Source organism: Bos mutus, chromosome 3 (assembly GCF_027580195.1).
Source record: "Bos mutus isolate GX-2022 chromosome 3, NWIPB_WYAK_1.1, whole genome shotgun sequence".
Taxonomy (NCBI): Eukaryota; Metazoa; Chordata; class Mammalia; order Artiodactyla; family Bovidae; genus Bos; species Bos mutus.
This window is the reverse complement of record NC_091619.1, coordinates 48,308,279-48,321,523: the sequence shown is the minus strand read 5'-3', so window position 1 is coordinate 48,321,523 and position 13,245 is coordinate 48,308,279. Positions and strand designations below refer to the sequence as shown.

Sequence of the window (13,245 nt, the reverse complement as noted above, 5' to 3'; positions counted from 1 at the left end):
AGAGATAGATAAGCAAGATTCCCTTGCTTTCTCTATAATCCAGCGAATGTTGGCAACTTGATCTCTAGTTCCTCTTCCTTTTCTAAACCCAGCTTTGACATCTGGAAGTTCTTGGTTAGCGTAATACTGAAGCCTAGCATGCAAGATTTTAAGCATGACCTCACTAGCATGGGAGATGAGTGCAACTGTCTGATGATTAGCACATTCATTGGTACTACCCTTCTTGGAAATTGGGATGAGGACTGACCTTTTCCAATCCTGCAGCCATCGCTGGGTCTTCCAGATTTGCTGACATAATGAACGCAAAACCTTGATGGCATCATCCTTTAGGGATTTGAATAGTTCTGCTGGAATTTCATTGCATCCACCAGCTTTATTAAAGCAATGCTTCTTAAGGCCCACTTGACTTTGCACTCCAGAATGTCTGGCTCTGGGTAACTAACTATACCATCATAGTAATCCAGTTCATTAAGATCTTTTTTTTTTTTAATACAGTTCTTCCATCACAGGCCTAAAAGTGTGGAACTAGAAGGGACACTGGCCCATCCCCTGGTTTTCTAGTTGTGGGGAAAATGGAACTGATCTTGGGTGGCCTCAGTTTGCAGTGGCTTGAAGCAGGGTTCTTGTTCCCAGCTAGAGACTGAGGTCAGGACACAGCAGTGAGAGCACTGAATCTCAGCCTCTAGACCACCAGGGATAGTGGCCAGTGACAAGGCCCTGGCCTGTCGGCTTTGTAGAAATGAATTTCCACAGAGAGACGGAAAGTAGTAAAACAAGTAAAATGTTTATTAGTAGGAAAAGGAATGTGTGAATAGACTTACATGGGTGGACTCAGAGCTGCACCCGCGTGGTGGTTTGAATCACTTATATGGGGCACTTCTGCCAGGTTTCCTTTGGCCAGTCATCTCGCTTTGCCTGGTTTGAGTCTGTATTCGGTTTATTTTGGGGTCTTCTCCTGTGTGTGTGCATCTCTTAGCCAAAATGGTTTCTAGAGAAGAGGCCTTATGTGTAGGTTGACATCACCTACTATGGCATGATGCCTCTTTCTGTTTTGACCTCCAAGGAGCTTTATTTTGAAAATGAGGGCTACGGGGTCTCTGTACTATCTTATCTGGGCAGGGCTCAGTGCTCTCTTTCCTCCTGTGCCCCAACAGGGGACAAACTCCAGTTGCTTAGCCTGGGGCCCATCTATCTCCTGCCTCAGAAGCCATAGGGCAAAGGGGGTAAGTCCAAGGTCATGCTGCTAATTAGACAAGAATGTGAAACAGGCTCCCCTCCCTGGAGATCTTAGGGGCTATGTAACTTGGAGTCTCCTATTGGAATGCTATCTGGGAAGGACAGGACACTGAGCTATTACCATGTATTCATTTTTCAGTACAATTATTTTTATCAAATGTTCTAAACACTTACCTGACACAGATCTAGGAAACTAGACACAGAGTAAATACTGAAGGCAGTAAACATATGGCAAAAAATAAACAGGAGCAGTAAGCAGGGCTTCCCTGGTGGCTCAGATGGTAAAGAACCTGCCTGCAATGCAGGAGACCCGGGTTCGATCTCTGGGTCATGAAGATCCCCTGGAGAAGGGAATGGCTGCCCACTCCAGTATTCTTTCCTGGAGAATTCCATGGACAGAGGAGCCTGGCAGGCTGCAATCCTTAGGGTCACAAAGAGTTGGACACGACTGAGCGACTAACACTTTCACTTTTTCACTTTCAAGCAGGTAAAGCAACCCAGAAGAGAAACTCTACTACACAGTTTTGCCTAGGGCTATTTCCTCTAAAAGCTATTTCCTCTGTTTAAAAAAAAAAAATTAGTTTTATCTAGGGTAAAGAATGCTAGGTACGCACAGGAAAATTCCAGAGCTTACACCACTAACCAAAGTCACTACCTTAAGAGCAGGAGGAAGGCGTAGCTGCATGCAGGTTTCTGTTTTCCAATCCACAAGAAGGGTGTTGTTCAGATACAGTGAAAGAGAATCAATTATATGTGATTACAGAAAAGTATCTCATGACTATATTTCACAGTTAAAATCAGACCTCGAAGATGATCATCATGTTTTAGGCTCCTGGCTTGGGGGGATGTGGAGAGAAGGAGGGGGATGGAGACACAAGGAAAAGGTAGAAAAAGAAAAAGCTCCCCTCTCTGGTGGTCAGAAAAGTAAAGAGACAGAAACAGAGGAGAATAAAGATTCCAAAATTCCCGGGGGTTCTTTGCTGCTGCTGCTGCTGCTAAGTCGCTTCAGTTGTGTCCGACTCTGTGCGACCCCAGAGACGGTAGCCCACCAGGCTCCCCTGTCCCTAGGATTCTCCAGGCAAGAACACTGGAGTGGGTTGCCATTTCCTTTTCCAATGTAGGAAAGTGAAAAGTGAAAGTGAAGTCGCTCAGTCATATTCAACTCTTAGCGACCCCATGGACTGCAGCCTACCAGGCTCCTCTGTCCATGGGATTTTCCAGGCAAGAGTACTGGAGTGGGGTTCTTTGGATCTACTCAAATTTTCTTATCACATCAACATAGGGAATTCACCACTTAGGGTAACAAGGTGTCCTTGGGAGGCCCCAGCAGGAGGTCAGCCTGCTGAAGAAATGAAAGACTACCAAACAGTTCTAGAGCTTCCCTGCCAAGCACTCTTCTCTCCAGTTCTCACAGAGGTGCTCCTCGTAGCCTGGCAACCGCCCCGCAGGTCCCCTGGCAAGCCTCCGTATTGATGTGCAGCAGCGCCAGCTTCGGGGAGTGCTGGGAGGACACAGTGCAAACTGGACAGAACCGCACGGTGGACTCCCTCTCCACCCAGCTCTCCCCTGCCGCGACACAGCAGCCCCATCACCCCGTGCGTTAAGGGGTCAGCCTCAGTGGATTCCTTCTCCACCCAGCTCTCTCCTGCCGTGACACAGCAGCCCCATCACCCCGTGCATTATGGGGTCAGCCTCAGTGTCTCCTCTCCTCTAGACACGAGGAGGCAAGGGTGGCCCCAGACCTTTCTCTCTTAATCTGGGAACTGGAAAAATCAGGTGAAGATGGTTAGAAAGTCTCCCAGGTTAAGGGAGACCTGGGACTGTGACTCCCATCAGGATAAGAACGGCGGTCGGCTGGCCACCACCAGTGCTTCTACTGCAAGATGGACTCGGTCAGAGATCTGCTCACTGCCCTCCCCCATTCTCAGGTCACGAAGAACCTCTAAAACCCCGACTCTCAGAAAGGCCCTACATGATACAACATACTTTATACAGAATCGCTACTTTTCTCCACACCGGAGACATATTATGTATACAAAGGGATGATAGGGAAGAAAGCTCAAAGTCAGGGGGCCAAACTGCATTCACCTTATCTACATCTCTCACCTCCCTCAATCATCTTCAGCCACCCTCCAGGCTCTAGGCACCAGCTGGCACCAGTTTACGAGGCCTCTGAGGCATGGATTGGTCAGAAGCGCTCGAGAGGGTGGCTAAGTTTGAGAAATGCTAGGATGCGACTGCACTGGCCCAAGACAACTGACTCATGGGTCCATTCAGACCTTGAGGCCCAAGGCCTCTGTGGAAGTGTTTTCAGAGCTTTAGTGCCCGTGGAGATAAATGAAAATCCCTTATATTTGCTCATTAAGTCCCCAAGCCATATCTCCAAACCAAGGGCAAAATGAGAAAGAAAAAAAAAAAAACAACGTGATGAGGGACACGGAAATGTCATCTCTAAAGTTCTGACCAGATTCAGACAAGGTTGATAGCAAAACGTAAGCTTCAGAAGACCTCAGTGAGTCCCAGAAAAGGGGACTCCTTGAGCCACTACCAGGAGCAGTTCTATCACCGCCAGGGAAAGCAGGGAGCCGGGCAGACAGAAGCACCAACACCACCAACACCTCTTCTTTTAGTCCCAATTTTTAATAGTATCTTGTATTTGCCTCTTGAAGTCTATACTTCTGATTGAGTTGATGTTCACTGCTCTTTTTAAAATTATTTATTTTTAATTGAAGGATAATTGCTTTATAATATTGTGTTGGTTTCTGCCATACATCAACATGAATCAGCCATAGCTATACATATGTTTCCTCCCTCTTGAGCCTCCCTCCCACCCCTCTATGTTGTCACAGAGTCCCGGTTTGAGTTCGCTGAGTCATACAGCAAATTTCCACTGGCTATGTGTTTTATATATGGTAGCCAATACCTCTTCTGAGTCAACATGACAACTTGCAATGACCAATTCACGAATGAGATGCAATAGCTTAGAAAATATTAATATTAAAATGAGTCCTTCCCAAAGTCTCTGCTTAGGTTTAGAATTCATCACTGGATTATCTTAAAGGCTGGGACTTTAGTAAAAGAGAAAAACTGAGCTGTGGAGTAGCGAGGAGGGAAGTGAGCACAGCCTGAATAAGCCGGCAGCAGGAGAGAGCCAGTTTCTGGGACATGGAACAGAGTGAGTTCTAAAGGGCTGCTGTGATTAACACACTGGAGAATTCTAGGACACACTCTTTTATGTTACGGTCAAGTCAGATCAGAGCATGACAGTGCCCCTAATTCCCTGCAGTGCACAATCCGCACAAAAGCACACGAGATGCACCAGGAGGGACACAGACACACCACTCATAAAGTCCTGACCAGATTCTGACTTGCTGGCTCTGTTGGTTTAGGATTACACATTTGCTGCAGTCAAGTTGCAACTCAGGCACAGCCTCGGTAGGAGAGACGGGAAACACAATTCCCATCTCCATTCCAACAAACTCCATTATGACTGCCTCAAGTGACCACATGGTTCTACTAGAATCTTCTCCTCCAGTAGAAGCTTTAAACCCTCCCTCCTCTAGTCTAAAAGGAAGAAATGCCAAAACCCAGGGGCAGGCACAGTCACGGGCACACAGAAAAGCAAGAATAGGCTTAAACGCTCTGAAACCTGGAGACTGACCTTTGAAAAATAAAGACGAAGTATGGCTCCTAGGGGGCAAGCACTTTAAGTCCTAACTTGTGCCATGATTTCGATGAGAATTCTCTTTTCTGTAGTAGGTGCTGGACACAATTACAGTTCTCAAAAATAAAATAAAACCAAACAAACATACACACCTGAAAACTGGGTGTGTGTGGCAGAAGCAGGAAGTGAAAGGCATTTTAAAACTTGTTTAGCAGTACTGAGTATTCAGATACATTGAATGTCAGTCCACCGGAAAGTAAAAGAATTACACTGCTCACAGGTACCAACTAGCCACCGAACAAGAGGGTGGCTACTGAGGTGGAGGGGATGGCTCAGAAAGGCTCCCTAGTGGCTCAGTGGTGAAGAATCCACCTGCCAAGGCAGGAGACACAGGTTCGATCCCTGATCTGGGAAGGTCCCACATGCTGCAGAGCAACTAAGCCCATGCGCCCCAACTTCTGACCTGTGCTCTGGAGCCCGGGAGCGGCAACTACTGAACCTGGTGCCCCAGAGCCGGTGTTTCACAAGAGAAGCCACCACAGTGAAAAGCCTGCACATCGCAACTACAGAGTAGCCCCGACTCACTGCAATTAGAGAAACGCCAGAGTGCCACAATGAAGACCCAGCACAGCCAAAAATAAATGAGTAAAATAAAGTCTCATAGAGACCCTTCAGTCCTCCACTGAAGACAAACACAGGTTCACAGCTCCTCATCTACCATTTCAAAATCCCCAAACTCTGAAAACTGAAAAATTTTAAATAATTCATTCGGCAGCACAACAAACCCTAGCTCATTTGGTGACAAAAACATAATGTGATTTACACAAAATCATCTGTAGTCTATTCATCTCACTTTGTGTGAATATCCTTAAAAACTGTTGTAGTAATGAGTTTCATTGACTCTAGCCCCCTTTAGAGGTTAGATATATGTACCATATTACCTTTCTAAAAAACTCCAAATTTTTAAAACACATCTGGTTCCCAGGGCTTCAGACAAGGGGGAAAGTTTATAAATATATAACAGGGTGACATAAGAGCCCTGCAAAGATTACTAAAGGCCCAAGAGAATCAAATTACATCCTGGTGGTTTCAATCTAACCAGCTTCCTACACAAGCCAGAGGATGACATTGTGTTAGAAATGGGAAGCCTGTTACCACAGGGTCCCTACCACATGTGAAATCCCGGCTTCCTACCTTCACATATTCCAGAGTTGGGTCCAGGAGATGCTGATCCCTGAAAAGAGAAAATATAAGCATGAGAACAATTGGGAACAACTCCTTCTCTCACTGGGTATCTCACATTCTCACACAATGTATCTAACATTATTACACCCTATTCATCCACATTATTAAGATGAGTCCATCTCCCAGACAATATCCACAGCCAGGAAGTTAGAAAAGACACATGTTTTCCTGTAAAATTCAAGCCCCCAACATTAGACTATTTATGGCTAGTAATTCTAGAGTCACTAAAGCATAAACATCAGCCTAAAAGTCTGAGGTAAAGAGCTGTGAGGAGTAACAGACACACCAATAAAGCAGGGCCCCGCAGCACTCTGGACCAGGCGGCTGTGCCACACCCACTTTGACAGAAAACAGGAGCTCAGGTGGGGAGCGCAGCCGCCCAAGGTCACCCAGCACCCAGCTAGGTGAGTTCTGAACCCAGCTCTGCTTCTAAATCCCCTGTGTCTTTTGCTGTCAAGCTGAGCAACTCATTCTAATCTTCTTTGGTACCCCAGTGTTTTTTCTCTCTCCATCTAACATCTGCTCAGATCTATTATAATACTGTTAGGATTAACCAGACAAGTAAACAGCAGCAGTGTCACTGAGGAGGCCGATTTATTACAGCGGAAGAGGATCTTAGGCAAAGGAAGGGAGGGGGCACGTGAGAGCTGATGCCTCCAATGCTGGCAGAGTTAGAGCAAGGTGCCCGCCATAACACAGGATGTGAAAACACAGTGCCTTTAGAGACTTAAACTTCACAAAATCGACACGTTCCCCTGAAGAGATGGGATCACTTTTTAAACAGAGTGGCTCTGAAGCTGGTGGGGAGGTTGTCAGTATATCTACAGAAAGCACATGGCCCTCAGGAGGCGGGGGATCCCCACCCAAAGGCAGCCGCCTCCGGAAGAATGAGCTCAAGCCCAGACCCTCAGGGGCTTGGACCTTCCCTCTGTGGAGAGACCCCGGGAGACAGTAGCACTTCTCTCCTGAACGGGGGCAGCGGACCCCTGCTGGGACACAAGGAGTGGCTCCCACAGCTCAGGGGCAGCCCGTCTTGTTGTAAAGTGGACCCCATCCTCAGAGCTGTTCCTGGACTGGTCTGTCCACTGAGGGTTGCGCACAGCCATGCACACAGAGGCAGGCTGGCTTTGCGGATGCTCCTCTAGGCTGTGTGAGCTCATGAGCTTCTGAAATGAGTGCTTTGTAAGGCCAAAGTATCTGAGAAGGGCTTAAGCTCAGAGTCCCTGGTGCACTTCCACCAAAGAGGAGTATAAATCAGTCTTTCAGAGCCTTAAAACCAAGCATACTCTTTGCCACTAAGCTTGTGTTTGTTCATCAGGCATCTTTTCCCAAAGCGGCCGAGTCTGTCTGCTGTGCTGGGTCACCAGCTCTCCTTCTGCAGTCTGGACTTCAAGCTGATGTTTCCAGGCTTTGTGACCATGAGACCACATGGCGAGGACTATAAACTTTGTCAGCAGGGCTTTGGCCAAGCTCCCTTTTAAGTTCTCAAACTCCTGGGTTTCTACTGAAGTAACATTTTAGGCTTATAGGCATCCAGTCTCGTGCTAATCATCCAGGCCAGTGGTCTGGCCCTGGGAGTGCAGAAAGATGTTACAGCCACTTGGATGCTGTTTCTCATCTTTTTCAAGTGTCTATTTTTAGGTATGTTCTAAAACGTCCATTATATACACTCGTACATGTGTGTCTTAATGCATGGATAACAGTGTAGGTGTGTGCTGTTTATAGCAATGATTTGGTCCTGGGAATCTCTGCACACTAAATAATTGAGGACTCTGAAAAATTTTGTTCATGTGGGTTATATCTACTGATTACTGATACTAGAAATTAAACCTGAGAAATTTTCAAGGTGTTTGTGAATTCACACTTTAAATGTAAATCCATTAAAATATTTACATAAATAACATTTTTATGGAAAACATGTTTTTATAGCAAAAATTTAGTGAGAATAGTGACACTGTCATATTTTTGCAGATCTTTTTAACATCTGGTTTACTAGAGGACGGAGAAGGCAATGGCATCCCACTCCAGTACTCTTGCCTGGAAAATCCCATGGACGGAGGAGCCTGGTAGGCTGCAGTCTGTGGGGTGGCTAAGAGTTGGGCACAACTGAAGCGATTTAGCAGCAGCAGCAGCAGTTTACTAGAAGATGGGTGAATTCTCGTATCTACTTCTGCATTCAAAATGTTGTGATATGTTTTGGTTGAAACAAATGAAGAAAATCCACCCTCATGAAGTTATGTAATTGAAAAGGGAGGGATACTTTAATAGGTTTTTCATATAATTATGGATGTTCTACTTTAAGAATATACCAAACCTTGACAAGTAATAATTTCTTAAAGGTTAGCTGTGGACTCTGAGGCCATATCTCTTACTCTTTTCCATCTGTCCTGCACTTTGAATGGATCTTTTGTCCATGTCTGATTCTTTAAACACTACTCTGGAAAATATTGGTTCACTGAGTTATGCAGATCTGCCAAATTTTGACCCAATTCATTATAATGTAAAAAAAAAATCACATTTGTTAATATCATCACTAATCTCGTTAGAAGTTACTGCCTATAGGAATTGTCAAGCTCATGGTGGAGGATTCCATGAGTCTTCTAAAATTTTAATTTTTCACTGGAATTTTTTCATTGGCAACTAACAAGGTCAAATATTTTCCCTGAGCTTCATTTCACTCATTTTGGAGGAAATAGCTTCCAAATACCAAGACCACATAGTCATGATCTGTAATTTTAACTTTTTTTAGGTGTTCAAAGGTCATTCTTTTAATAAATTCTTTTTAGAACTTTGCCCAGGATCTGCTCTTCTCACCAGATTTACCTGTAAAAATCCTTTTCCTTTTACCTTCGAAAGCTGAAATATTCCTCTCTCTCTTTTCTAGGATAGACCTGAAAACTGAGCTCCTTCTATCAGGACAGACCCCTCAAGCTCTATTGGGAAGGGGTGTGGTAACCAACACGGATCAGGCTGGGCGCTGTGTCTGGGTGGTTCCTGAGGCAGCCCCAGCTGCAGTCAGTAGGGTCCCCATTCAGAGGTGGGGTCACCTCCAGGCAGGGTGGCCCTTGTGAGACAGGCTAGGACCTGGGACCCTTTACTCCAAGTGTTTGTATCCAGATAAATTTCACCTGGAGCAACAGAATACAAAAAAACCATAAGGAACTAAAAATAACTACATCCACCCGGGTTGGGGCAGGTCCTGAATAGCACGTTACAAAAAGGCCAAAATTCAGCTGCCATTTTTGGGCTGCTGGGAGCAAAAGCAGCATACTGCCCATGCCCTCTGCACCCAACAGGACCAAGGGGGTTGGAAGATCATCTGCATCACCCTCTAGCCCAACCCACCAAGCTTTCCTTCCCCTCACCCCATTTACAGGACCAGCTCTCCCCCACCGGGGGCTGGCGAGCAAGGGTGCCTGTTACTTGTTTTCACTCCCTCCTGTGGCATCAGAAGAACCCTGCCTGAAATCCTTGGCTGACCTCTTATCAGTTTCTATTGGTTAAAGAGTCCAAGGACCCAGCTCGGTAACATACCTGCTCTCCCTACCACCCTGCTCTCCTGCCCAGTGGCCCCAGCACAGAGGAGTCTGGGGTGTTCTCCCAAGCATCCCCCCAGGCTTGCATGGACTCCAGTGTTCCCATTTGATCCTCCACCACACACACTTCTCTTGGCAGAAGAGAAGGAAATAGGAGGTGCTGGTTAGGGATAAAAACTGAAGTCTCCTCCTGACCCCACCCTCAACTGAACCCTGCTGAGAGAGTTCTGTTCATTCTTTAAGCAGAACAGTGTGTGAGTGCTAAGTCGCTTCAGTCGTGTCCGACTCTTTGCGACCCTATGGACTGCAGACCGCCAGGCTCCTCTGTCCATGGGGATTCTCCAGGCAAGAATACTGGAGTGGGTTGCCATTTCCTTCTCCAAGGGATCTTCCCAACCCAGGGATCAAACCCATGTTTGCTGTGGTTCCTGCACTGCAGACAGATTGCATTCTTCTGCTCACCCTTTTCAGAGAGGCAAGGGAGGGAAGACAAAGAGAGTACGTTATAAATCCAAAAGCCTTAAAAATCATTGCCTTGAACCAAATTAACAGTATATTGGGTTGGCCAAAAGGTTCGTCAGGGTTTTCTGTACCATCTTACAGAAAAACTCAAGCAAACTTTTTAGCCAACCCAAATATTTTAATGTAGAAGTGCTGTGTCTCCTTTCTCAGCCAGCCTAACCCTAACTCTAATCCATCTAACCACAAAGAAGACATAAGCTAGAAACATAGCAGTTGGCCCTGTAGCCCCAGCCTCTAATTTGAAATAGAATATCCAATTATTCATATAAGACTGCACAGCAAACACTCCTTAAACCACATCTTTATACTCTCCAACAGAGTTCACTAGAAAACAAACAGAGAAACTTGGCAATATAAATGAAAAGCTTTTTTAATCTTTTTTTTTGCTTATGCCAGTTATGAATCCCCACCCATGTGAATCCATGCTGTTGTGTGCATCTCTACCCCTGAGAGTCTGGTGGGCACCACGGGCCCTCTGTCAGGCAGGCTGCCCTGCAGAGCACCATCCACAGACCGCAGGAAAGCAGCAGGATGAAACCAGACTCTGTTATTCTGTTCTTAAGTTTTTTAAGTTTTAAATAACATCACTGTGCTTACTCTGGTTAAATCATTCTTTCCAGTGTCCCACTTTCTCAAGTTCATACTGAGGATGTCTGGCTGGGAGTCTCAGAAATGTTACACATATTTACTATTTTAGTTTATTTCTCATCAGTAACCAGGTTAATAATTTCCTCTCTCTTAAAGGGACACTTGAGCTAGAAGTGTTCGCTATTTTGAGTTAAGAGGTTCTCCGCCTTGAATACACAAACAGAATTTCACTGACATAGATCTTTTCTGAGCAGTTCAAATGCAGATGGAGATGGAAGTGCCCTATGTCTATCTTAAATGAGAGAATGTTTTAAGGGAATGGATGTTTACTTATTTAAATATTACAGGCTAAATTAACGGCTAACAGTGATGTCACACAAATGTTCGTTTGGATATAATATAAAAAGGAAATGCCTGTGATAACATGATTGTTTCATACAATGGAGGGATGTGAGAAACTAGATCCAGCTATATCAGACTGGGGCTCCCCTTAGACTCCACGCACACTGGCGGTGGTTGAGTCACTCAGTCATGTCCGACTCTTTGCGACCCCATGGGCTGTAGTCCATCAGGCTCCTCTGTCCATGGGATTTTCCAGGCAAGAAGAATACTGAAGTGGGTTGCCATTCCCTTCTCCAGGGGAACTTCTAGACCTAGGGAATCGAACCTGGTTCTCCTGCACTGCAGGCGGATTCTTTACCAACTGAGCCACCAGAGCCCTCCGTGCACACTAGTGATGTGCAGAATTTGCACTCTTCCTCTGGTGCGTCCATGCATGTTTACTGTAATGGTATTTATACAATGGTATCTCCCTCTACAAGGTGAGCAATCCAAGAGAAATGGGTTGCTCACTTCACACTCAGTATCCCCCACAGTTCTTGTATTCATCCCCAAACATTAGCAAGCAACTACAGTAGGCCAGACAACAGAAATACAAAGAAGCAAAGGCACAGGTGCTGCTTTTATAGAGAGGCTACAGGCAAGTGGGAAAACAGATCAACCAACTCAGCACAGTTCAAGTTAGAGAGAGTCAATGGGAGGGAAGCTCCATAGAGAGGCCTTGAAGCAACATCTGAGTTAAGGTTTGAGGGCTGAGTAGGGACTTGTCCCAGTGAAGAAGCTGTGGGGCGGGTGGTGATGAGAAATCCTCAGGCAATGAGAGAAGCATGTGATAATACACTACATATGGGGGACCACAGCACTGAGGAGTTGACTTTCCGTTAGCCCTGGCCACCATCATCTCTCACCTGGACTCTGCAATACAAATCCCCAGTTCTGCTCCATCTCTACCACCTCCACACAGTAGCCAGCATGATCCTTACTCAGATCACTGCCCTGCTCAAAATCCTCTACTAGCTCCCATCTTGTCAAAACAAAACCTTGAGGTCCCACTGTGGCCTTTGAGGCCCTGGATGGCATGATCTCAGCCAGCTTTCCAACCTGCATTAGGCAGAATTTCAAAGATGCCCCTTTTTTGAGATTCCTGTCCCTTGAAGTTAATCAAACACTAATCCAGGTACTGCTGTGAAGGGATTTTGCAAATGTTAATAATGTCACAAGTCAGCTGACTTGGGGGATTTGACATGAGGGAGTCTGTTGCCAGAGTGATGTTATGAGAGGGTCTGTGACAAGACAGAACCCATAGGAGATGAGAGCTGCCCCTAGCAGATGTCCAGAGCCCACAGTCCTACAACCACAAGGAACTGGATTCTGCCAGCAACCTGAATGAGTGTGGAAGCAGACTCCCCACCCCAGAACCTCAGATGAGAATGCAGTCACTGACATCTTGAGTGAGACCCTGAGCTGAGAACCCAGCTGAGCCACATGGGACTTCTGCCCTACAGAATCTGTGGGGTAACAAATGAATGTTAGGTCACCAAGTCTGTGGTAACTTGTTACTCAGCAAAAGAACACTGACACGCTTGTTGCCTATTCCAAAGCCCTACTGACTTTTCTTTCTGTTGTGCAAACGCATCAAGTCAGCTGTGGCTTGGCATTCACTGCTCCTTTGCCTGGAATAGTTTCTCTATATATACTTGAAGGGGCTTCCCAGGTGGCGCTAGTGGTAAAGAATCCACATACCAATGCAAGAGACCTAAGAGATGAGGGTTCGATCCCTGGGTGGGGAAGATACCCTGGAGAAGGACAGGGCAACCTACTCCAGTATTCTTGCCTGGAGAATCCCATGGACAGAGCAGCCTGCTGGGCTACATTCCATAGGGTCACAGAGTCAAATACAACTGAAGCAACTTAGCACGTGTATACTTGAAGGCTCACTCAGGCCCACGTTACCCAGATCTCTCTCAAACATCACCTCCTTAACCAGCCTACCTAAATGAACACCACCACCACACTCTGTCCCCTTATCTGGCTTCATTTTTCCCATATTATGTGATAATTTATGATATGTTTATTTGCTCATGGTCTGTCTATTCCCTTGAATATAATCCTGCA

The 13,245-nt window shown here is 45.9% G+C and overlaps 1 protein-coding gene across 6 annotated transcripts in view; it reads right to left on the bottom strand.

Annotated features, from left to right (window-relative positions):
• BCAR3 (BCAR3 adaptor protein, NSP family member) overlaps nt 1–13,245 on the bottom strand; it is a 221,552-nt gene that overhangs the window by 85,574 nt on the left and 122,733 nt on the right. For all 6 annotated transcript variants that reach the window (XM_070367657.1, XM_070367658.1, XM_070367659.1 and 3 more), the window contains one exon: nt 6,095–6,134. In XM_070367657.1, coding sequence (XP_070223758.1) covers nt 6,095–6,134 — 40 coding nt within the window. The remainder of the gene's footprint in view (nt 1–6,094; nt 6,135–13,245) is intronic.